Here is a 23,048-nt window from a genome sequence, read left to right as displayed (position 1 = left end):
ATAAGCATATTTACATAAAGAATATGGGGTGTGAGCAAGTAATTTGGAAAAACATTACCCGTAGGTATGACAGGAGTGCTAGAGTAGATAGGGTATAGGTGTTCTTAGCACCACGTCACTGCTCAGAATAGATCTAAATGAGACCAGGTTTCAGCAATGATGGGGAGGTTTCAGAGGAATCTATATAGTCAAACCTATGAATAGGAGTATTGGTGTTCTGGCCAAATTCTAGTGTGCGTGACTATTTACGCTTCTGCCTGCCTGCCTAAATTCCTTGTGTAGTTTCAACTAGAAAAAGTACTCTTTACTTCCTGTCCTAAACTACACAGATACATTTTTGCTAAACTTGCTGCTTATCATTCCAGAGGGGACCCCACATTAATAGTGGAATCAGTGATGCTTGCAGTTTGTATCAATTCAAGGTGAAATGTGGTATGTAAAAAGATCTTTTATTCATTAAATACTATTTGGGGGCTGAAAATATATGGCGTGTTGCACCTATGAATTAATATTAACAATCTCTAGCTTACTACTAAATTCACCATCAGCTCATACAGAAATACACAGTATCTTATCCATTTTTTTCTGAGTCTGAACTAGATTGCAGGTTCCTTTATTAAGCACCAAAAACATTGCTGTTTGATAAATGGTAAGTACAGTAACGACCTACATAACTTCAGGTTTGTTATCGAACTGTCACATACACTTCATGTTTTGGCCACCTAAATTTTCAGTTAACATATAATGAGTCATTGAGCTCTTTTAGTGCTGCAGTAACTTAGCATCCCTTAATACAGGGGTGGGCAAACTTTTTGGCCTGAGGGCCACATTGGGGTTCCAAAACTGTATGGAGGGCCAGGTAGGGAAGGCTGTGCCTCCCCAACAGCCTGGCCAACTCCCTGTATCCGCCCCCTCCCACTTCCCATCCTCAGGACCCCAGACCCATCCAGCCTCCCCTGCTCCTTGTCCCCTGGCTGTCTCCTCCCGGGATCCCCCACCCCTAACCAGCCCCCGGGACCATACCCCCTATCCAATCCCCCCCTGCTCCCTATCCCCTGACTGCCCTGACCCCTATCCACACCCCTGCCCCCTGACAGGCTTCCCGGGACTCCCATGCCTATTTAACTGCTCAGTGTCCCCTGACTGCTCCCTGGAACCTCCTGCCCCTAACCCAACCCCCCCCCCCCCGCTCCCCGCCCCCTTACTATGCTGCTCAGAGCACCAGGACTGGCAGCTGTGCTGCCCGGCTGGAGCTAGCCACGTAGTCTAGAGCACTGGGACAGGCCTGTGGCTGGCGGCATGGTGAGTTGAGGCTGCGGGGGACGGGCTGGGGACTAGCCTCCCTGGCCGGGAGCTCAAGGGCCATAGTTTGCCTGCCTCAGCCTTAATTACTAGACAAACTTAAGACTTTTTTTCTTCCTGCCTCTTTAGGCAGACACTCATTAACCTGTTTCAGAGTAACAGCCGTGTTAGTCTGCATTCGCAAAAAGAAAAGGAGTACTTGTGGCACCTTAGAGACTAACCAATTTATTTGAGCATAAGCTTTGTGAGCTACAGCTCACTTCAGCTCACGAAAGCTTATGCTCAAATAGTGAGCTGAAGTGAGCTGTAGCTCACAAAGCTTATGCTCAAATAAATTGGTTAGTCTCTAAGGTGCCACAAGTACTCCTTTTTCTTTTTACTCATTAACCTGTTTATCTTGACATCTAATTGTGAATCATGAGAGGTAGCAGTTTCAGCTTTTGTTTTAACTTGGTTTGACACCAATATTGTCAAAATGCTTTTTACTACCGAAAACTTTAATACTATTGCTTCTATGTTTGCTTTGTGCGCTAAACAGATGTTTTGTTGATTTGTAGGATATGCTATAATTCTCTTGGTTTCTCAAGGCCACAATTTCAAAAGTCAAACTGCTATGATTACAGGGCAAATTGCACCTTAGGCCCCTTTAGCTCTCTTGAGTGTACCACTTCCTGGCTTCCCTGCACCTCACTCAGGGTGTAACTGTGCAGTCAAACCACTCTTAGATGGGATTTTTGGGCTTAGCTCCCTTGATTCATGACCACGAAGGCACAACTTGGTTCTGAGATCTGCAGTGGTTTCCATTCAAGAACTTGTGATAGTATAAGTTTGCAGTGATATAGAAACAGTGTCTTCAAAACAAAGCATTATTTATTTGTTCCTCAAAGGTTTGAAGTGTGTAGAGCACAGGGTAAAATCCATAGGGCATACACGCCTGGGGCTTACACCTTAAACTTTTCATGCCAGCTTTTGTAGGTTCCCCTCAGCCCAGCTGACTCAGTCGCTGGCAGGGAGAAACAGCCTGTACTGTGGCAGCAGGCTTCCTGTCTTTGCATGTGTCAGTCTGTTAGCTTTCACTAATACAACTTGGGTAGCCTTTGGTTACTCACTCGATCCCTCCTTTTTCTAGCATCTATGAGGTTTAAGGATCATCTTTGATCCTAGGTTCAGCTGGAGAAGGAGAAGCCATTCTGGCCTGGTTGAAGCCAGAATATTTTTTATTTGATGCCACCCCCTCCCATTGTTCCCTCAAGGAGCCTTGTATTTGCCATTGTTTTGTTTCCTGTGGGTTTTTCTCCTTCACAGCATTTTTTGATTTAACCTCTGGTGTTCAGGCAGGTTAATATCAGGGCATATGATGTTTATATTAAAAATTACACACACCATCCCTCCCTCATTCTTCACACCAACCATTGATTTTTGTTAGTCTGTATGTTTGGTGAAGAAATGCATGGGGGAGTTGTTGAACATTTCTTAAGATACTAAGACCCCAATCCTATAAACGCTTATGCCTGTGCTTAATCATGTGTGTTTGAGTGGTCCATTGAAGTTAAAAGCTTAAGCATATATATAGAAGTATTGATAATGGTGCAGACTAATTAAACAGCTAGCTGAAAAAGATGATCTTACATGTATTAAATAGATTTTTCAGTAAATATTTTTAGAACTATTTGTTCATTTGTTTGAAATGGACATCACAAATTATAAAACATAATTCACAAAATTAATTTTAAAAATGGCTTGTGCTTTTCCATTCCTTTGCACTAACCAAATTCTGTCTTCTAAATTCTTAATTAACTCTGTCCAAGAGTCTTGTGTTTTACTGTTTGCCTTTATTGGAAGTTTTTCCAAGCAACAAGACATTTTCAGTTCTTCTTGGGCAATAGAAACTTTTTGGCATTCTCATTAGTTTTGAGAGTAATTTTTCATTATTAAAGTATATAAAAACTGAAATCTGAGTAACAGTGAAAAGGCAGAGGAAGACAAGATCACAGAATATTCAGCTTAATCTGGCCAAACCAATATAGCAGATGCTTTCTGAAATAATTTACTTCTGATCTTCATAGGATATGGAAAGCCTAGAGAAAATTGTTAACTACTTACATGATCAGTAAAGCATGTCCTTCTTCCAATGGTGAAGAATTGCTTGACTGATTAGAAAACTTTGCAAATCTCTCTAGAATGTATTGTCTACTCCAGATGTAACTTGTTTTATACAATTTGATTTGGATTGGCTGTATCTTTTATCGGTCATAAATTTAATGTTTTACCTAAAAGTACTCTTAATGGATGAGTCACATACTAAGCATTTGGTCTCAGTTTGAGAAACAATTTAAGCATGCGGGTTTGCAAAGTCTTTACTTTATAGTTAGATATTCACATCTAATTCTTATGTCTGTTCTAGAATTTGTAGGATTTTTCAGTATATTTAACATTTAAATCTTTCTGATTGGATTTTGAGCATAGGCTATAATGTCACTATTTGCTAACTATGAAGTTGGTGCTTTTTAATTCTGTTTCAATTGGATGAACAGTGGAACCATTAATTGTTAGACAATAACATTTTATACCTAAGAAAATTCAAATCTATTCCTATTCAAGGATTCCTGTAGTAGATAAATGGTTTGTTTCTGAATTATTTAACTTTATGTAGTTAAAATGATATTGAAAAGTGTTTCTATTGTGCTTGTAACATCTAATTAATAACCTTTTGTCTGCACACAATGGAATAAATTAAATCAAATTTAAAATTATTTATTAAAGTATATAGGATTACACTTCTTATAATGAAAACACAGTTTTAGCAGCCAGGTAGAGGAGAGAAGCTCTGTTTTGCACCGTGGATACTGAAGAATACAAAAACTAGAATATACTGTATTCATTAATATAAACTAATGGAGCACTTTGAATTCATCTTTCTTTATGGCATTGTAAAAGGTTGACACTGCTCTTTTAATGTAGGTTGAGTGCTGCATGTATGCTTTTCAGAGCAATAGTGTGAGGAAGCTTGCAGTGGGATGGCAGGACGGCCTCATCCTTATGACAGTAACTCCAGTGATCCAGAGAATTGGGATCGAAAATTGCATAATAGACCACATAAGCTTTGTAAACATTCAAGGTAGGTGCCATATACAATCGCATCTCAGAGCTACAGTAAATCTCATTCTAAAAACAACTATATTTGGTTGTGGCAAGTCCTGTCATGAATGTGGGAGTTCTTCTCTTTTTAAAGCAACTCTAGTTAAAAATGTCACTTGAAATAATTAGTTTTATTGAAATAATTATCAGCCTTCCTAATCTTCACTTGTATTTGTTCTGCTGTTTTGTTTCTTAGTCTTCTCCAAATTAAATGAATTATGAATTCACTTAGTTTGTAGCTTGTTACGTGGATACCTGAATAGTTGAGATGGACACCAGACACTTTATTCACCGGTAATCATTTCAGTGAGCTGGCATTATTTAACAGCACACTTGGGTTATTTGCAGCTTGCTCATGGGGATGAATTAATATTTGCTTACATGAGTTTCACTCTTTATAGCTCTTTGTTTGCTTAGCAAACTTGCTTGCTTTTGACTGCTAAAGGAGTTCTTTACCTAAATATGGATTTTTCAAGTTGAGATGCTTTGTAAATACGCAATCTGAAGACAGTTTAGGGAGTAAATTTATTTTTCAGCTGTTCTATTCAGAATAGAAGCTAAACGAGACAATAGCTTAAGTTACAAACATACTTTTCTAGAAAAGTTTCTCTTCACATATGTGTCTGTTCAAGGATTTGAGCTGTTGGGGGGCTTATTCCCTCACCCGCTTCCTTCCCTGGTCCTTCTCGCATGAACAGAGAGCAACAATACCCGAAGTCCAAAGGTGCAAACAATTCGACGTTTATTGGGGTGAACTTCCAGCAAGCATGATTCCAGTTTCCTTCCTTAGTGTCCTCCTTCCCAGCTCTGACACCACAGAGCCTTACACCTGTGTCCTTGTTCCCATTTCCCCCTTTAGCAAAACATGATTCCAATTTCCTTACCCCCATTCCCTGTTCCCATTTTCCCCACACACACCCACCCCCTCACTTCCTGATTGACTGCAGACTATATAGTAAAACTTGAGTTCAGCTTAGCTATACCTTAACCAATCATTTTCCTGAAATTTAACTAACCAATCCTAACATATAGTAACATGATTATGTAACCAGTTCTATCCCACCACCTTAATTAGTTTACACCCAGCAAAATTAATTATACAGCAGACAGAAACAATCACAGAACCAGACAGAGATTATACAAACAAACAATAGCAAAGTGGGAACTATAATGACAAAACAATACAGAAGTGAGGATTTCACATCCCAGCTATTGATAAGTGAGTTCTTGCCAGACAGGATGCTATCAAACTAAGTTTCCTTTTACGTTTTCCTAGGCACTTCCCTTTCTCTGGAGGTGATAGGCACTATCAGGTCAGGATTGTATTCCTAACAGCCCAATAGCACCTTATTTCAATGTGACTAGTTTGGAATGTGAGGATGTGACCGTTCACTTCCCAGCTTATGGCTGCCTCTGCTGCTTAGCCAAAGGCCTTAGCCTAAGAACAGGGCCTCAGACTGTCACAGTAAGAGAAGGCCCTTACATCGGCAGACAGTGATTTTGATTCTTTCTTTTATACCTCTAGAACTAGTGATAAGAATACACCTAAATTTTTAAAGTACAGGCTTTTGCAGACAGGCCTGAATATCTATATCCTAACATGAGCCATTATTAAACATTAATTACACCTCACAACATTCTGCTCAGATAGGTAAGTGTTAGACCAAGATTTCTCAAACTGGGGGTCGGGACCCCTCAGGGGGTCATGAGGTTATTACATGGGGGGGTCGCGAGCTGTCAACCTCCACCTCAAACCCCGTTTTGCCTCCAGCATTTATAATGGTGTTAAATATATAAAAAAGTATTTTTAATTTATATGGGGGGGGTCGCACTCAGAGGCTTGCTATGTGAAAGGGGTCACCAGTGCAAAAGTTTGAGAACCACTGTATTAGACTATCCATTTTACAGGTGGGGAAACTGATGCACTCAATTGTTAAATGATTATCAAGTCACACAGTGATTCAACAGTTGAGCTAGAAATAAAATTCATAAGACCAGATTGTTATGTTCCCTTTCGAATTGCTAAACCTTTGTCCCTCAGTAACGGGATATTGCTGTATCAAATAACTTACAATATAAAGTTTTAATATTACATTAGGAGATATATGGAAGACATGCAATTGGCATAACTGTATTTCAGCCAAATGTGCATCTGGTAAAACAGTGAAATTAATATTATTGAGCACTAATGTCTCTAAAATGAAGCATAAATTAAAGTAAATTCAAGCAAATACATGTCTTCTCCTTAAAGATAAATAACTTGGTAGTGCTAAGTGCTCTACAGGTGATGGATCTGTATAATATGCCCAAAAAAAGCTAATATACATTTTGAAGGGAAAGTATCCAAACTGACATTTGACCATTGGATAATATAGACACCTTTTGGGAAACTTTGAACAAGAAATTGATTTAATTGTTTCAGCTGAAAATAAATAACTTGTATTGAAAAAAGTTTGTCTCTTTCACACATTGAGACATTGAAATATATGAAAAGTAGTGTGTTAGGGCAAAGGACTGAATTACTAGAAAACAAAGTGTGCTATAGAATAGAATTAGTATTTTTAGGTGACCAGTCAATTCAGTATTGCTCTTAACTTACTGGGTGCTCTTTGCAAAAGAAGAACCTAAAATCTGCATAGAGCTAGTGGAAAATAGTAGAAAAATGCTTTTTAGGACACAAACTTAAGGCCTTCACTCACAAGGCACTAGCTGGTTATGAGGATTGGGTACCCCAGCCTCATTCATGTTGCACTTTATAGGGCATACTTTACATCATGGTAGGGAAAAAATGTTTTGAGAAATTGCATGTGGTAGTAATGTAACTAGACTTTATTCTAAGCCATCTGAACAAGGGAGCAAAGTTAAGGTGGCATGTACAAACAAACTGTCATTTCCTGATTTGAGGGTGTAACCATGGAACTGTAGCATTTTTCATATAGTTTTAATGCAATTTACTAGGCTTAAAAAAGAGACTGCATGATCTGGAGCTATTTGCAAATTGTCCTGCACAAGGTTGATAATCGGACAAGGGCTACTTCAGAATTCTGTTTCATTCACTTTGTGCCTTGCTAAATGCAGCAAATGGCATATCGGAAATGTTGTTGGGTCCTCTTTTTTTAACTCAGAGAGAGTGTAAAAAGAAAATGGCTGAACAGATTTTACTCAAGTGTAAAATATAAAAATAAAAAGCCTACACGTAGAACCCAGATCTAACATGTTTCAGTCCCATAAGTGAAGTTAATGCCTCTGTGTTCCCTCTCTGAGCTCACTATTCAGTTGTAGTAGCTCATCACAGGATACATGTGTACTTTAAGCTGAGGGTACGATTCCCAGATTGACAAGACATACTCGTGCTAACTCTCATCAAGCTAGCATGCGAATAATAAAATATAGCCATGGCAGAAATAGAAGGGATTCAGAGATTGGGGGTGAAAATGAATTAGTCCTGGAGAACCTTCTGTATGAAGAGACTGTATAGGTAGGAATTGTTTAATTTAGAAGGGACATGAGAAGTATAGAAAATAATGAATGGCATACAGATATTAATGTTTGTCACACTGACTTTCATATATGTTGGACTAATTTTTAAAAATTCTGTTACTAAAATAAGCAGACAAGACTGAATAATTGTAGAAATCAGACCTGTTGACTAAAGAGGTGCCATTTTTAGTCACTCTTTGGACTTCAACTGCTCTTTAAGCATGAGTCATCTAAATAGTTACAACTATGTAGTAGGTACAGCTGTTGTATTTTTTTTTAATTTAATTTTTTCATTGTTTATAAACTTGTAAAGCACATTTTGTAAACTTTTTTTTTCCTAATCCTATTTCTCTAAGCATTCCCTCTTAACATGTGATGGAAGCTTTGCCTGTTGTTTATGGCTGTTTCAAAGCTCATCCTTTACCTTTCCTCTTCTGCCTTGGAGCGTCAATACTTGTTTGACCATTGATTATGTTCAGCTGATGCTCAGTTCGAAACCATCCTCATTTTACTTTTGAATTCTGTTATTTCCTATATGTGTCATGATAGAAGGATTTTGGCTACACCATAATGCCTTCCCATGTCAGTCTCTGTAACTTAGTTTTTTTACTCCCAAGACCACAATTATTAATCTTTCTTGAATCACTTTCCACGCTTCTTGCCTCTAAGAGCCTATCTGCGTTCCAAGTTGTCACTATAGGTTAGGAACATCCATGTTCAAATATGGCTTTTGTTGGTGGTTGGGACATGTTTATAGGTGATGAATGAATCTGTAACTTGATTCACTCACAGTTTTTTATAACTGTTTCATCCACACTACAAAAAGTTAAAATACAGATACATGTAACCTTCCCAAAAAGGCACCAAGTTACCTACTGTCATCACTGGAGCACCATCAGCATTTATCCTTGATTTAACCTGTCTTTTATTGCAAGGGAGACTTTTCCTATCGATAAACTCAATTTCTGTAATGAAACATTTGAAAAGTTAGGCTAATGAGCTTTCTTCTGTGGTTTAACTTGCTGGGCAAAGTGACCAGTCACCAGTTTCCACAACTATTTCTCCACCATCTGTTGCCTTCTACTGGCTGGCTTCTGTGCTTTCTCCTGTTGGATTCTTTCTTAGCTCTTAAGCATATTTATTGTGGAAAATTTGATTATACGGTTTAGTCTGATGTTCTATATATTTTTTAAAAAGTCTAGTTGCCAGCATCAATGTATAAAGGCCTTGGGTGGGTTCTAGATTGTCCCTATCTGTTCTCCACTGAACAATGGTGAGAAGCAATGAGCTACACTCGGTGCCATCTGAGGAGGCTGATAGGGTTGATATATCATGCTTTGTAAAGGTATGTAAGGTTTGCCAGATGGTGGCCTCACACAACTCTCTTTTGCTGAAGCCTTTCTCCTTTCAACCCAGGAAGGTGGTTATGGCCCTAAAAGAGTGGGTTGTGAATGCTGCTCTGGGGTGAAGATTCTTGTGGCTTTATGTGCAGAACTAATGCAAGATTTTATTCACCTACATATGGTGAATCTGGAATCTTGTTGAACTTTCTTGAGAGCCCAAGAAACAGATGAGTCTGTATGAATATGTAAATAGAATTTAAGGACTCTAATTACATCCATACTTTCTATTTGAGGGGTTTTGGAGTCGGACAAAAGCTTGGTAAGAAAACTTATGATGGGAGATCCTGACTTGTAAATAAACCCAGGAGTTAATTTAACTGCTGCTTCCTTGTGGAAGGTCAGAACAGAGTCTTTGTATGTAGTGCTGCTAACTCTAATTCACTTGACTGAAATAATCATGAGAGGATATATTAGGAGAGGAAATGTTGGAATTAGTGACTCAAAAGTGGAAACAAATACTTTAAAAACTAGACTCCATGACTTAGACTTAAATTAAAATTTAAGCCTGAGAGACAATTCCCTTTATCAAGTGTCTTTAGGGCTGACCCTGCCATGAATTCTCCTTCCTCTCTGGTTGCCTTAAGACAGGGGTGAGAGAACTTTTTGGCCCAAGGGCCACATCTGGATATGGAAATTGTATGGCGGGCTATGAATGCTCACAAAATTGGGGGTTGGGGTGAGGGCTCTGGGATGGGGCCAGAAATGAGGAGTTCAGGGTCTGGGATGGGGCAGGGGACTGGGGATGAGGGGTTTGGGGTGCAGGAGGGTGTTCTAGGCTGGGACCAAGGGGCTCAGAGGGCAGGAGGGGGATCAGGGCTAGGGCAGCAGGTTGGGGCACAGAACGGTGTCGGGGTGAAGGCTCTGGGTGACAATTATCTCAAGCAGCTCCCGGAAACAGTGGCGTGTCCCCACTCCGGCTTCTATGTGGAGGTGCAGCCAGGTAGCTCTGCACGCTTCCCCATCTGCAGGTGCTGCGGTTCCTGGCCAATGGGAGTTGGAGAGCTAGCGCTTGGGGCGGGGACAGCATACAGAGCTCCCTGGCTGCCCCTACGCGTAGGAGCTGGAGGGGGGACATGCTGCTGCTTCTGGGAGCCGCGTGGAGTGGGGCAAGCCCCAGATCCTTCTCTCTGGCGGGAGCTTGAGAACCAGATTAAAACGTCTGAAGGGCTGGATGTGGCCCCTGGGCCGTCGTTTGCCCACCCCTGCCTTAAGAGCAGAAATTCATGGTGTTTTATGGACACCCAGATTGCAGTCCTGCCAGAAGAGAGTGAGGTAATTGTGACTGTCTTGTGTGATGTTTATCTAATGTCATTTAATTTTTTTTGGAGTTGCCCAGTGTGACAGGATCCCTGGGGTACAACCTGGTACTGGGGTACTGCTGTGCCCCCCTTAATCCTTCATCTTGAGCTGTCTCTCACAGTGCTTTGCTAGTGACAAGCAGCAAACCCGTCCACCTGCTGTTATCACTTAGCACAACAGCATGTGGAACCCCAGCTAAATTGCATGAATGCAGATGGGGTAGGTGGGTGCAGGGACACATGAGGAGGGGGGGCTGAGTGGGAGTGCAGGGACACATGGGGACGGGGGTTGGAGGGGTGGCTGAGTGGGGTGCAGGGACACATGGGAACAGAGGGGAGTACAGGGACACATGGGGATGGGGCAGGTGTGCCTGACCTGAGAGAGGTAGGGGTCTGCATGGGGAAGGCTTCCTAACAATCTCCCCTCCCCAAAAACCTCCTTCTCCCCCCCCCCCCCCAAAAAAAACCAAAACCAAAAACACCCTGTTCAGTAGTTCTCCCACCCACAACCCAACAACTCTCCAAGTTAACACTTGGGCTCCTTCCCAGCAATTACTTCCCTCTCCCTCTGCTCCTCTGTTACTCCTGACTCTCCCAAAGTCTTTGCACTACTTCTGAAGGGTGCAGGAAATACATTTCTGTATTGTAGTTTAAATTAATTATTACTCAAAGTTCTGTATTAATATTCCTTGTAAGGAATCTATTTTTCCAAAAAAGATTCAGGAAATGTTGGGGGGTTTTTTGGTCTTTATTGTCACACACATACTTACTGACAGGTATTTTTAAACAAATTACCAAAATAATTGAAACTGGCTTGATTGTATTGTATTATTTTCATGAGTAAAATATGCAGAATTTTAAAATATTGTGAGCAGAATTCCCCCAAGAGTATTGTTGGAGCAGCAAACAGGTCTAATTTTGGAACCCTTCATTGGCTCTAGATTCTTAAAAATACTGATTGGGCTAGATCACATTTGCTAGGTGAATCAGTTCTGAGCCATTTGACCTGGATATTGAGTGTCTCTACCAGATGTATGGCTTTGGTAGTGCTACTGGCTTATCAACGGAACATAGTAAACAATTTGCAGATCCAGTCTGTGCCACTTTTAAACTTGTCTAGCTCATAAATCTTGGGCTGAGAAGTTGTTCAGGGTTGCACCCAGAGCATTTAGACTGGACTCCGTGGTGAACCCATAGTGGATAACATCAATAGAAATTGTGCTGTGAGGAATCAAACAGCCTAACAATTTCCTGATAGGATGTGATGGCAGATTGAACTGTTGCGCTCTCTAAGGATGAATGAGTGAAGAAGTGTTCTGAAACGAAGTCTCTCAGTACTGAACCAGTTAGTATATCTACAGCAGTCTCAAAGCAGAGAATGTCCAATACTGTTGGATGAAAGGATCTGAAGAGTGGTGGTCTTGTAAACTACTGTAGGCATTCTTGATGTGGATGAACCTTCCCTTTTACTGTCTTGAAATGGGCTACCAAATGAGAGAGAGGCCAGTCTATCCTATAAACTTTTGCCAGCAAAAGCTGTCATGGATGTAATGAGGTCTGATTTTTTGATGGACATGATTGGGCCAGCAGAAGCCCCTCCAGTGGACACAGTTCAGATTGGCAAAACTTCACTTCTGCTTGTTTCGCTATAGGAGGGAGCCCGGAATAAACTATTCCAGCAAAAGGACGTTTTACTGGTATAAACTGCATACACACTAGATGTACTTTGCCAGTCTAGCATACCTAAACTAGCAAAGTGCATCTACTGTAGATCTGGCCATAATGCTGGGGGGAATGGATGTGCAGAGAGCTCTTATCCATGTCTATCACAAATCCCAGACTGAAGAGTCACTGAACCACCAGGGAACACTACATCTTTAGTGGTGGACACTAATTCCTTCACCAGCCGTGCTTCCAAAGAAGAGGTTGCCTGAATGTTGCTTTCCCTATGGGCTGCTGCCACAACAACTAAGGTCTTTCAGTACTCACTGTGCTGAGACAAGATCAAAACGAGAGGGAGGAGTATTGGAAATGGCCCCTCCCATGAGCAAAACAAAGACTTCTGAGTGTATTCTAGAAAATATATATATATGTGTGTGTGTGTGTGTGTGTGTGTGTGAAGGTGCGCAACTTCTAATTTGTAGATATTTGAAATTTGCCCAAACTATCCTGGATCAAAGGGTTTATACTTCATATTTTTTGTCTCAAGTGAAGAGATTAAGCCCCTTAAGGTCTTGGACTGGATAATTTTCTGCTGACTGCAGATAGAATAGACTCTGAGGAACATGAGGCTTCTGCATCTTTTGGAAGATGAGTAAGGGGACAGCACTAGGTTTTGGAAAGAGAAGGAAGAGAGGACCCACTGAAGAGTATTTTTTAAAAAAAAAAATTGAAATTAAATGTAGCCATTTGTTTGTTATGGATAGGATACAGGCTCAAAAGCAGTAGTTGGTGCAACATGGACTGATCAGTTAGCTGGTGCATGTGACAGATTTTATTAGTTTGGAAGTTGGCCTTGAGATATCTGGAATACTGGAGCCTGGATGAAATCCAGAAAAGTCAGTTCCTAGAAGATTTAGCCAAAGAGGTCCCAGGTTTTTTGGCTTATCTGAAGAAAGAAACATATTAGGATCAGCCATGTCTTTCATGTTCTGTCCCAGGATATCCCTTCAAAGAAAAAGGCCACAAAATGGATGTTGAGTCATCTGTTCATGATCTCTGCTGGAAGTGACTGGCTATAATGATGCCTACCACCACCAGATTCAGGATCTTAAATTGAGTCTCTGGCAGCATGGTAAGGCAAATGTGAGGTGCTGTTTTTAAAAACTTTCTAGGCAGTCAGGATTGAATTTCCAGGTTTCTGAAGAGGTACTGAATCCATTTTGCTTTTAGAGGAGACTCACAAGGAAAACATTGATGTGGATGTGAAAATGTAAGCGACAATTCATGCTGTTTTCTTAAGATAGAGTCCAGTTCTCTGACCTCAGAGTTTGAGAGGCAAACTCTGGTTTCTTACTGGAAAGGAGGAGAACATTTCTCTGATTGATCGATCACCGGGTCAATCTTTGGGCAGGACTGCCACTATTCTTTTGTATCTGAGAGGATGTTGTAGAGCTTGTCATAAGTAGGAGAGATGGAAAAATAAGGGTCTAGATGCTTCCAAGTCTCTATCTTGCAGTTCATAGGAGGGGAAAGAGTTAATCCTTTAAGTCTTGTTAAGAAAGCATTCTTTCCTGCCCTTCTGTGAATCTTTGTTCCTTTCCTTTCAGTGGTTGTAGTGTTAGCAATGGGCTTATTAAGGTTTGGGCCTTTGCTTGAACCTAGGTTGTCAGAATTGAAATGTCTGAGGTCTGGTCCTTCTGGTTCTTAAGGGCAGGTCTACATGTAAAACACTGCATCAGCACAGCTGCACCACTAGTACTGTAATGAAGACTCTATGCCTGCGGGAGACAGCTCTCCCATTGGCATAGTTAATCCACCTCTGCGAAAGATGGTAACCATGGTGGTGGGAGAAGCTCTTTTGACAACATTGTGCTGTCTGCACTGGCGCCTAGGTCGGTATAATTACGTCGCTCAGGGATGTGGATTATTCATATCTCTGAGTGATGATGTTATACTGAAGTAAATCTATAGTGTAGACCTGCCCTAAGAGACTTCCTCTTCCTCTGGGTGCGAAGTCCCTACATCTTGAGTTCTTCCTCTTTTGGACACTTACTTAGTGATTGGATTGGGAAACAGAGGAGAAGCCAAAGTACAAAGAAAGGCAACAAGCAGCCTTTCATAGAGGATGGTGCAGAATGCTGGATAACTTGACCTACTGAAGATAGGGTTTCTGTGTAAATCCACCTCCAGAAAATATTCCTCACTACTTGAAAAATCTCCTTTGTAGGGACCTCCATTGACAGTATTTTGAAGTGAAGTGGATCTGAAGCGCTGAGTAATATGGTGGTACTCCATCCTTGGTGTTGGATACTGCCCTGAACTAGGGATGGGGAACCACTCAAAGTTCTGTGGGTGCTCCAGGGTCCCAGGTCCGAAGACTCTTTAGAGTACTGTTCTCTCCTGGTGAGGGAAAAACTTGTGGCACCACCAAGAAGTGTAGTTGGTGCTTTGGAAGAGCTGTTTGTGGGAGCCCTAAAGAGAGATGGACTTCTGAATCATATGTTTGGGACATCTTGTGGGATACACCACCTGGCCTGAGAAGTGAGAGGGATCTGGAGCCTGACCTCCTAATGTTGACTACTCTTTGAGGTGCTAGGAGAGGGCATGTGTTCTCCACCTGAAAGCAAGCAAAAAGGAGTTGTAGCCTACTGCCCCTTGCCTGCGTGTTGCTGTAAGAGGCCTTTTTATTTGCCCTGGGAGGGGGAAGAGACTCCAAACTTGGGCTTACTCCATTGCAGGAGAGTGAAACAAGGGTCCTGCAATTACAGCATTGTGAGCCTGCGGCTGAAGGAATTTGAGTACAGTTGCACCTGTGTTTCCTATCAGTTGACAGCTTCATAATGAGACCGATGGCATCTTAAAATATGGCAGACTACCTGAACAAGGTATGGAAGCCATCTTGTAGAGGGCATAGGTCTGAGAAGGAGAACAAGTATTGGAAGCCAGTGATAGATAGTTGCTGTACCTGACAAATTAGAACAGCAAAGGGAACCCCATTGATCTAGATTTTTGAACCTGTATGAGCAGAAATCTTTCTTCAACCCTTTGTAGCTTTCTACCTTGACTGTTGTAAATCCCTTTTTTTTTCATTCTAAATCCATATTCTTGAAATCCTTTGAGATCTGGAATGCTGCCCCAGTAGTAAAAACATATTGTCTTGTTTCCTTTGCTGGTTTTCTTTTTGTTTTAGAAATCCAAATTTGCTTTCCTGGCTGCAAATTCTTGATGAACTCTTAACTATATCTTTTATTTAACTTCCATCATCTGCTCTTTAACCTTCTTTACTTTCCATATTATGGTTGTCTGTTTCCTGGGATTTACCTCCCTCTTTAAATGTAATGTGACTGTAAAGCAGTAGTCTGATATGATATGAATCAATTTAAAAAATATTGTGTAGCACTCAGATCATCAAAAAACTTTAGGAAATATGGCCCTGAAACTGTTAAATATAAGTTTGGGATGCTTTTACCCAGTCCCATTTGTATATGAGAAATTGGACTTGAAACCAAAAACTCAGTGATCTATTTTTATATCAAAAGTCATATAAATTGATCAAAAGTCAATTGCAGCACATGCTTGTGGTCTCAGCAAAAGACTGTTTTAGTTGTAAATACTAGGAAGATTGTAAAATAGGAATATTAGGAAGATTGTAAAATACCAAATGAAAACTTTAATTCCTTGAATAGCCATAAAACCAAACATGAAAAATATATCTATGACAAGAGAAAGTTAGCAACAACCTTTTCAGTGTTTTGTTTGTGTGCTGAAACCTGACAAACTGGCAGGACTAGAAATAGCTTCACAGATGGTACTTGGCAATATATCAAGCAGCTCTCCTCTCACGCGCTCTTTATCCTGTCTGTCAATTTCATTATCCAATGGCCGCTTAGAAATGGCGAAATGGCAAGCATGAATTCAGCTCACAGGAGGCTGCGAGGTCAGACGTCAGTACTGCACTACGCACGGCTGAGTCAGTGACTGTGAGAAAATGAATTGAATTAATATCTAGAGGGGGCTTGCGTCTCTGAACACTTAGTGGACTGAATAGCTGCAAAAGGATTGTCAGTCTTGAGGGAGAGAGGAAAATAGAAGAAAAAAGTAAGACTGGCTAATGGTGCAGTGGTGCTACTGAGGAGACGATGGAAATATCAAATATGCTGAATTTAGCAAGTAATGCCAAAGGATGCTGAGCTGGCTTCCAGAGCTGCTTTCTTGGAAGGAGCAGAATTCTTTTGTACTCTGATTGCAAAATTATTTCAATGCTTTTGTATTTCTTCCCTGATGTATACAACAGGAAGGTGCGTAACCATTGATAACGGGATAATCTGTGAGCAATACATAACAGGATGGACAGTATAGAGATGGAGATGCACTGTCCTTTGTGTATCCTGGTCAATTTAAATGAGTAGACTTCCAAGAGTGTGAGAGAGACTATTTTGTTACTTTTAAGATAAGTCACTGTAATAAAAGCAGAAAGGATTTTCTCTTTTAAAAAAAGCCTTACAAAAATACTGTGGTAACTTTGTGTTGAAAGATTGGCCTGGCCTCCCTTTTCTGAAAGTATTGATTACATGAATACAGTCACAATTGCGTGCAAGAGGTTAGCTATAAATTAATATGTTAGGAATTTTTTTAAATAAAAGTCTTAGAGAATATAGCAAGAAGAGAAATTGTATTAAAGTTGGTTTTGTTATTGGCTCACTGTCATTGAACTGACTGTAAATTTTTGCTGATCATAGACATCAATATACTATGATTCTATTTAAGTGCTACAACAAATTGCTTGTAAACCATTACATTTTATACAATGTCCATTAGAGTGTGGATTAGCTTGGCAATTTGAAATCTATGGCAGTTGCTTTGATAGTAAAATGAATCCTCCTTTAATTGTTCGGTATCAAATGAATAAAATTTTATTCTGAAAGGGTAAAATTTTTCTTTCACAGTTGCATCCAGCTTTTAAATTGGAATAGGACTGTTGACATTTATAAAAATAATCAACTCTTGCCTGACTGCAGGAATACAAAACATACAAATCATGACACTTCGACAAACCTGCCATTTTGACAAATTTTACGCTTTTCTTCCACCCGACTCCCATTATCTAGTTTTCTGTGTTTAAGTAAAGCTTTGAGCATGTTAAGTTTTGTTTGTAATGCAATTGCTTTTAAAGTACTTTAAAATATTTTATATATTTTAATATTTTCTAGAGGCACATTCAGTACTGTAGAAGAGAATAGATACCGGTAAACTGAGCTTCCCTACTTCTCACTTGGGGAATATGTTGTTTAGGTTAGTTTACCCACTTCTTTTTTTACCACTACATTATTGGGAAAAACATTCTAATCTAGTGTCTGAAGGAAAAATAAATACTCCAGTTAGCCTGGCCCAAAAGTTTTGGATGAGTGCACCACTATTGTCACAACATTCATATTGTGGTTAGGAAATAGTGATACACGAAGCTTGTGAATGTTGGTATATTTAAAGAATCTTCAGAGTAACGTCTTTCCCTGTAGAAATATAACTGACAAAATAAGGCGCTTCAGAGTTAAATCTCTTAAATTCTCCTGTGGTAACATTTTTCTGTGTGGGGTTTTTTTTTCCCATACCATTGATATGCTGCCATTTATGTGTGTATACTTCACGTGAATGAAAGAGCAAATGAGTTTTGCCTTTGAATGGTCTTGTCCCTCTCAGAATGTTAACATAATCATAACAGGTTTTTGAGCAAAATTCTTCTCCTGAATGTGCAGGCTCTACTCTTTTATTGCTGTCAGTGAGAGCCAATCAATGCACATCCCAAGGCAAGATTTTACTTTTTGGGTTTTTTTTAACTTCACTAGTTCTGAAAACAGTAAAGCAGGCTATGCTGCTGCTTTATGTTGGCAACTTTAAAAAGCCATATTTGTTATATTGCCTTCTATAATGCTGTTGTGCGCCTCATTTTCAGTATTGGATCAATATAATTTTGATTTGGATCAAAACCGACTACGCAACAGTTGATTTAAAAATGTTAACTTATTTAAAAATCAAAATAAGGAGAACCTACATTCCAAATTATGCTTTTAAAATTTGCTCTGTTCCTCTATTGTGACTAAAACATTCAAAACTACCAAATCTAATTACCTTTTTAAATCCTATATTGATCATAATGCAAAGGTAGGGTGGTTGTTTCTGAGAGAGAGAGAGAGAAGTTCACAGGTGATTGTTGAATAAAAAAAGCACTTTCAGGTCTCTGTTGTACTGAAAGTTCCCATTTGCAAAGAATAAAATAGAAATGTGCAGCTATAGTAGTTCATCTGGACACTTGCTACAGCATGATAGGCAAAACACCATAGTTTTCTTGAAGATCGAAATTACAGATTAATGCAGTGTGACAGCTGGGTACCGTAGAGAAATAATTAGTCTGGGGGTATTAGCTATCAGTGACAGGTCACTGGTGCAGCTTCACTGGTGCAAATGCTTAGTGTAGACATGCCATGTGGCTATACGTTTAATTTGTGTTGGCATGGCTTATCCTTGCTTGAAAGTCGGATAGGCCCTACTGGTGTAAGTCAGTTTTTCACCAGTGCAGCTCACTTACACTAGGAGTTTAAGTGTGACAGAGATGTATCAGTGTAGCTCCACTGCTGTAAAAATCCCCAGTGTAGACCCCTAGGGCTTGTCTGCAGCAGTGCAGCTATGCTGGTGATTATAGTCTCAATGTGGACAAAGCCTAAGATTCGATTAACAAAACATACTACAGTATATTTGCTAGTACACTTCATAGTGTTATAATTTAAACTATACCACAGTGGTAAAATTAATCCAATGCATTTTGTGATGCATTATTTTTGTTGTTGTTTTTGTGCACTTACTAACAAGTATAGTTCATTAACTAAACCAGTCTCCCAGTGTTTGGTGTGAAACAGAGAGATTCTGCTGCATACATACGCCCATTAAGGATACAAGTAGCAATTGTTTAAAACTGGTATTTTTTTGGTTGTAGTTTGAGATGATCACTTCCTGTATGTTAAGATTTTTGCTTAACCAGACTTTAAAAAACAAAACCTGTTTCTGATGGTTCTGGTATTTTAAATTATTTGTGTTATTATTAACACTTTTATTGCTAAAATAATTTTACAAATCAAAATGATCTGAATCACAAGTCATCCTGTTTGTTTTTTCTATTTCACTCAGCTTAACTTTCCAGAGGCTCTGAGACTAGCCTCATGTTGCAGTGTTCTGGCTCACAACATTGCAGGGCAAAGTCTAGTAAACTCTCTTAATTGACATTTATTTTTCTCCTAAATCTGATTTTCTGGGGGTTTTTACCACCCTTTTCATTTATATAGCCCAAAATTTGGGGATGGTCTTCTTGTCCCTTTTAAGTGTCTTGCTTACTGCTGAACATGCCTGTGTTTCAGTAATAGTATTCTATTTTGTAGTGTGTGTGTTCAGATGAATAGAACTTTAAATTTTGCCACGTATATTAACTGCTCAAGTAAATGCATTTTCTGAATTTGTCTGGATATGATTCAACAGTAACATTGATGTTTAAGTGGCTGTAATTAAGATAAGTGTTCATGTTTCCAGTGGTGCTGTTTCAATCAGTCTGGCTTGCGTATTTAAGTCTTACATTTATAGAGTACCTAGCATCCAAAAGAATAGGATTTTTACATGTGAGAGTCTAATCTGTGTGTGCATTAAAAATGGAAACTAGAAACCTTCAGCAGCCTATTATAGAGGCGGAGTGAAGGAACAGCAATTCGAGTTCTAAGTATGCGGAGAATGTAGGTGGAATGCGAACATTGGGCCTGGAATCTTATCCTTTGTGACTCTCTACTTCTTGCAAAAAGTGCCTTGGTACCTTTTAAAAGATCAGAGTACTGAAGGTCTTGGTTTTTACAACTTGTGCAGAAAAAGGCATTTCCAGTAACATAATGAGTGCTCTCTCTTTCATTAGGTGTTTATTCAGGACTGACAAAGGAAAATACATGGCCTATTGAGTCACCAACAGAACTTCCTGTAGCATTGATTTTTCCTTAGATTTCCTATTGAAAGATTAACCAGGGTCAACCTTGCTTTGCTATGAGATCTAAGAACATTGCCTGGGAGGTGGCGGTGGCTGAAGATATCTTAATTTGTTTTTTGAAGGACTTTGCGTCAAATTGAAAGCTTGGATCTTCGTGTACAAACAAATTTTAATTCTAGAGAATATAGTAAAATCTATAAATGTCCTTCCTTGAAGAATGGACTTTTCCATTGGCTCATGTCCCTAGAGTACCAAAGAATGTAATCTGAAGGTACCCTGTTATAGTCTTATATGTATTGTCTCATGTCTCAGTCGTGCATTTTCTTTGTCTAAAGAAATGTTATATATTTGGAGAACATTATCCAAAAAGAAACATGTCATGATGAATACTGTTACTATGAAATGAGGCACCTTTCCACCACATGGCTAAACTATTAGGCCAGGTCTACATTACCACTCACTTCAGTGTAATTTACGTCGCTCGGGGTGAATAATCCATCCCCCTCAATGACACAAGTTACGCCAACCTAAGCACCAGTGTGGACAGTGCTATGTCGACAGGAGAAGTTCTCCCACCAACATAGCTACTGTCTCTCACGGAGGTAGATTTATTATGCCGACAGAAGAGCTTTCTCCTGTTGATATAGAGTGTTTTCAACAGATGCCCTACAGCAGCGCAGATGCATCGATTTAGCGCTTCTAGTGTAGACTAGCCCTTAGTAACTTAGATGGCTAAGTGTTTCACTCATGACACCTGCCTGGTCATGTATGTGGTTGTATTCCTGTAATTAGTTCAGCACAGATTTTTGGAAACTGTTTCCAGCATAGGCAGGACCCATCCTCTCAACCCCCACTTCCCCCAGCCATGTTTGTGTCTTTCCTGCCTTCCAGCTTTTTTGAATTAGGACTTTGAGAATGTTTACATGCCCCTTGGGCTCTCTTTCCCCTGCTGAAGCACTATGGGATGGCTGCTCATACTTTCCCATAATACACTAATATATAAACCCAGGTAAGCAGTGGAGTAGTTGAATTCATAATGAGATGGCAGAGAAGTGACTGTAGGGACACTAACTGAACTGTTGTTTGTACTGTGTTAAAATGACTTTATCAATGGGTTTGTTTAAACTTGAATTTTTTAATGTTAGCATGTGTTGTTTAACATGATTGTGAAGTCTAATGTAGACAGGACAGAGTTTTGTTGCTAGCGCTTTTAAATCCTAGGTTGCAGCCTGTCACTTTTAATTTTTGAAAATACTTCATAGTCTTCCAGTGAAAGTAGTTGAGTTTATAAATGCAAATACTTAGAAGAAAAACAAGGCAGTTGCAGATGTTCCATCCCCAAATCTTCATGGAATCTAAGGGATGGGGTTACAGATTGTTGTTTGCAACTTCTGCTGCAAGTCTCAAATTTTTGAAGGACCAGTCTTTCTTCACTTTCAAAATGGGAAAGGCAAGTACAAGAAGATATGTTTAGTCCTTAAATGTTGACATTCTAGAATATAAATTTATTTTATTACTTATTTTTAAAGTAGGCACTAAGTGTCTTCTGAAAAAATCATTTGTTAATTAATCCATTTAGAGCTTGTTCATTTTGAAATGTGCATCTAATCCTTGCTGCCCTCTAAAAATCAAGACTTGCAGTTTTTTACCTTATTCAGTAACCTCTTAGCCAACTTTACATCCACAAAATGTGTTGTCTTACTGCAGCATATTTTAAGCTTGGCAGAAAATGGTACTGCAGTAGTTTCTCTCTGCACCAATTTTTTTGCTGGTAGAAACTTCTTCCTCATGGCCTGTATCCAGGTAGGGTTTAGAGAAACTTTAGGCCTCTTAAATTCTTTTTAAGATGTAGATTTTTAGGATTTTCTTGGTTAATGCTAGTTAAGAGACATCCAGCTCCTCCTCCTGGAGAGTCACTATCCTTTTTTTAAATTTGGTTGGGTCTGGCATCTAGATTAAGCCGTGATGGCATGAAGCTTATCGTTGTGTTTAGGCTCTTACGCTGCACCCATTGCTGAAGGGGAGACATCTGTTATCTGCTGGTTACTTATCTTTTGAGTAGTCTTTGAGTCTCATCTCCACTTGGATAACTTCTAATCAACCTTTTACAAATATTTCAGGAACTGGCTTTTCAAGTTTGTGCTTCTAATTACAGTAGAGTGCACCGTCTAGTTTGGTAGTTCTTAATTGGATCATAATTCCTACCACCTTTTCCGTTGAGGGTGTTCTTGAATCTCTTAGCTTTTCTCAAGCAGTCCTTTCTTTAAGCTCTCTTGGTTGAGAGTACCGTTGTTTGTGGGATTTACAAGCTGGCAAGTAAGTGGGTAATTCAAGTCCCATCTCTTGGACACAAACCAATGGGAAACAGTGATTTTTTTTTTTTTATCTGCTGTAGGCCTCCTACGCTGATTCTTTATGCCTCAGTAATTCAGTACTTAATTTTTAGAAAGTTGCATGCATTGTATTATCGGATATGAAATCCTATAAAAGGATCAGTTCATATCTTCATTCATGTCTATACTGATAGTCTTCCTAGAACTCTCAACTAAATCAAGAGTGCAAATAAGAAACTATGTGGAATCACTCCCGTGCCAAACTGTAGCAATAGTCATCTAAAAATTTTGATGCATTTGAAGTGCCATAAATTAGTTTATGAATATTATTAGATAATTTTAGCTACCCTCTGAAATTATGGAGCTTGAAATCCAGTTCTTAGTACAAAAATATTTTCACATGTATAAGTAAAACTTT

General features: G+C 39.5%; 1 protein-coding gene across 8 annotated transcripts in view; it reads left to right on the top strand.

Moving 5' to 3' along the window:
- The window catches only part of BTBD10 (BTB domain containing 10), a 58,235-nt gene that overhangs the window by 10,480 nt on the left and 24,707 nt on the right, over positions 1–23,048 (top strand). The window contains exons 2-3 of one of the 8 annotated variants that reach the window (XM_073347656.1): positions 366–432; positions 4,291–4,420. The exons of 2 other annotated variants lie outside the window; for them this stretch is intronic. In XM_073347656.1, coding sequence (XP_073203757.1) covers positions 4,320–4,420 — 101 coding nt within the window. In that variant the 5' untranslated portion in view covers positions 366–432; positions 4,291–4,319. Of the gene's footprint in view, positions 1–365; positions 433–4,263; positions 4,421–16,091; positions 16,382–16,409; positions 16,582–23,048 lie in introns of those variants that run through there. 5 more of the 8 variants (XM_073347655.1, XM_073347657.1, XM_073347658.1 and 2 more) reach the window with 5 other exon arrangements.

Source organism: Lepidochelys kempii, chromosome 6 (genome assembly GCF_965140265.1).
Source record: "Lepidochelys kempii isolate rLepKem1 chromosome 6, rLepKem1.hap2, whole genome shotgun sequence".
NCBI lineage: Eukaryota > Metazoa > Chordata > Testudines > Cheloniidae > Lepidochelys > Lepidochelys kempii.
Note: the sequence above shows the minus strand (reverse complement) of the source record. Positions and strands in the feature narration are given on the sequence as shown.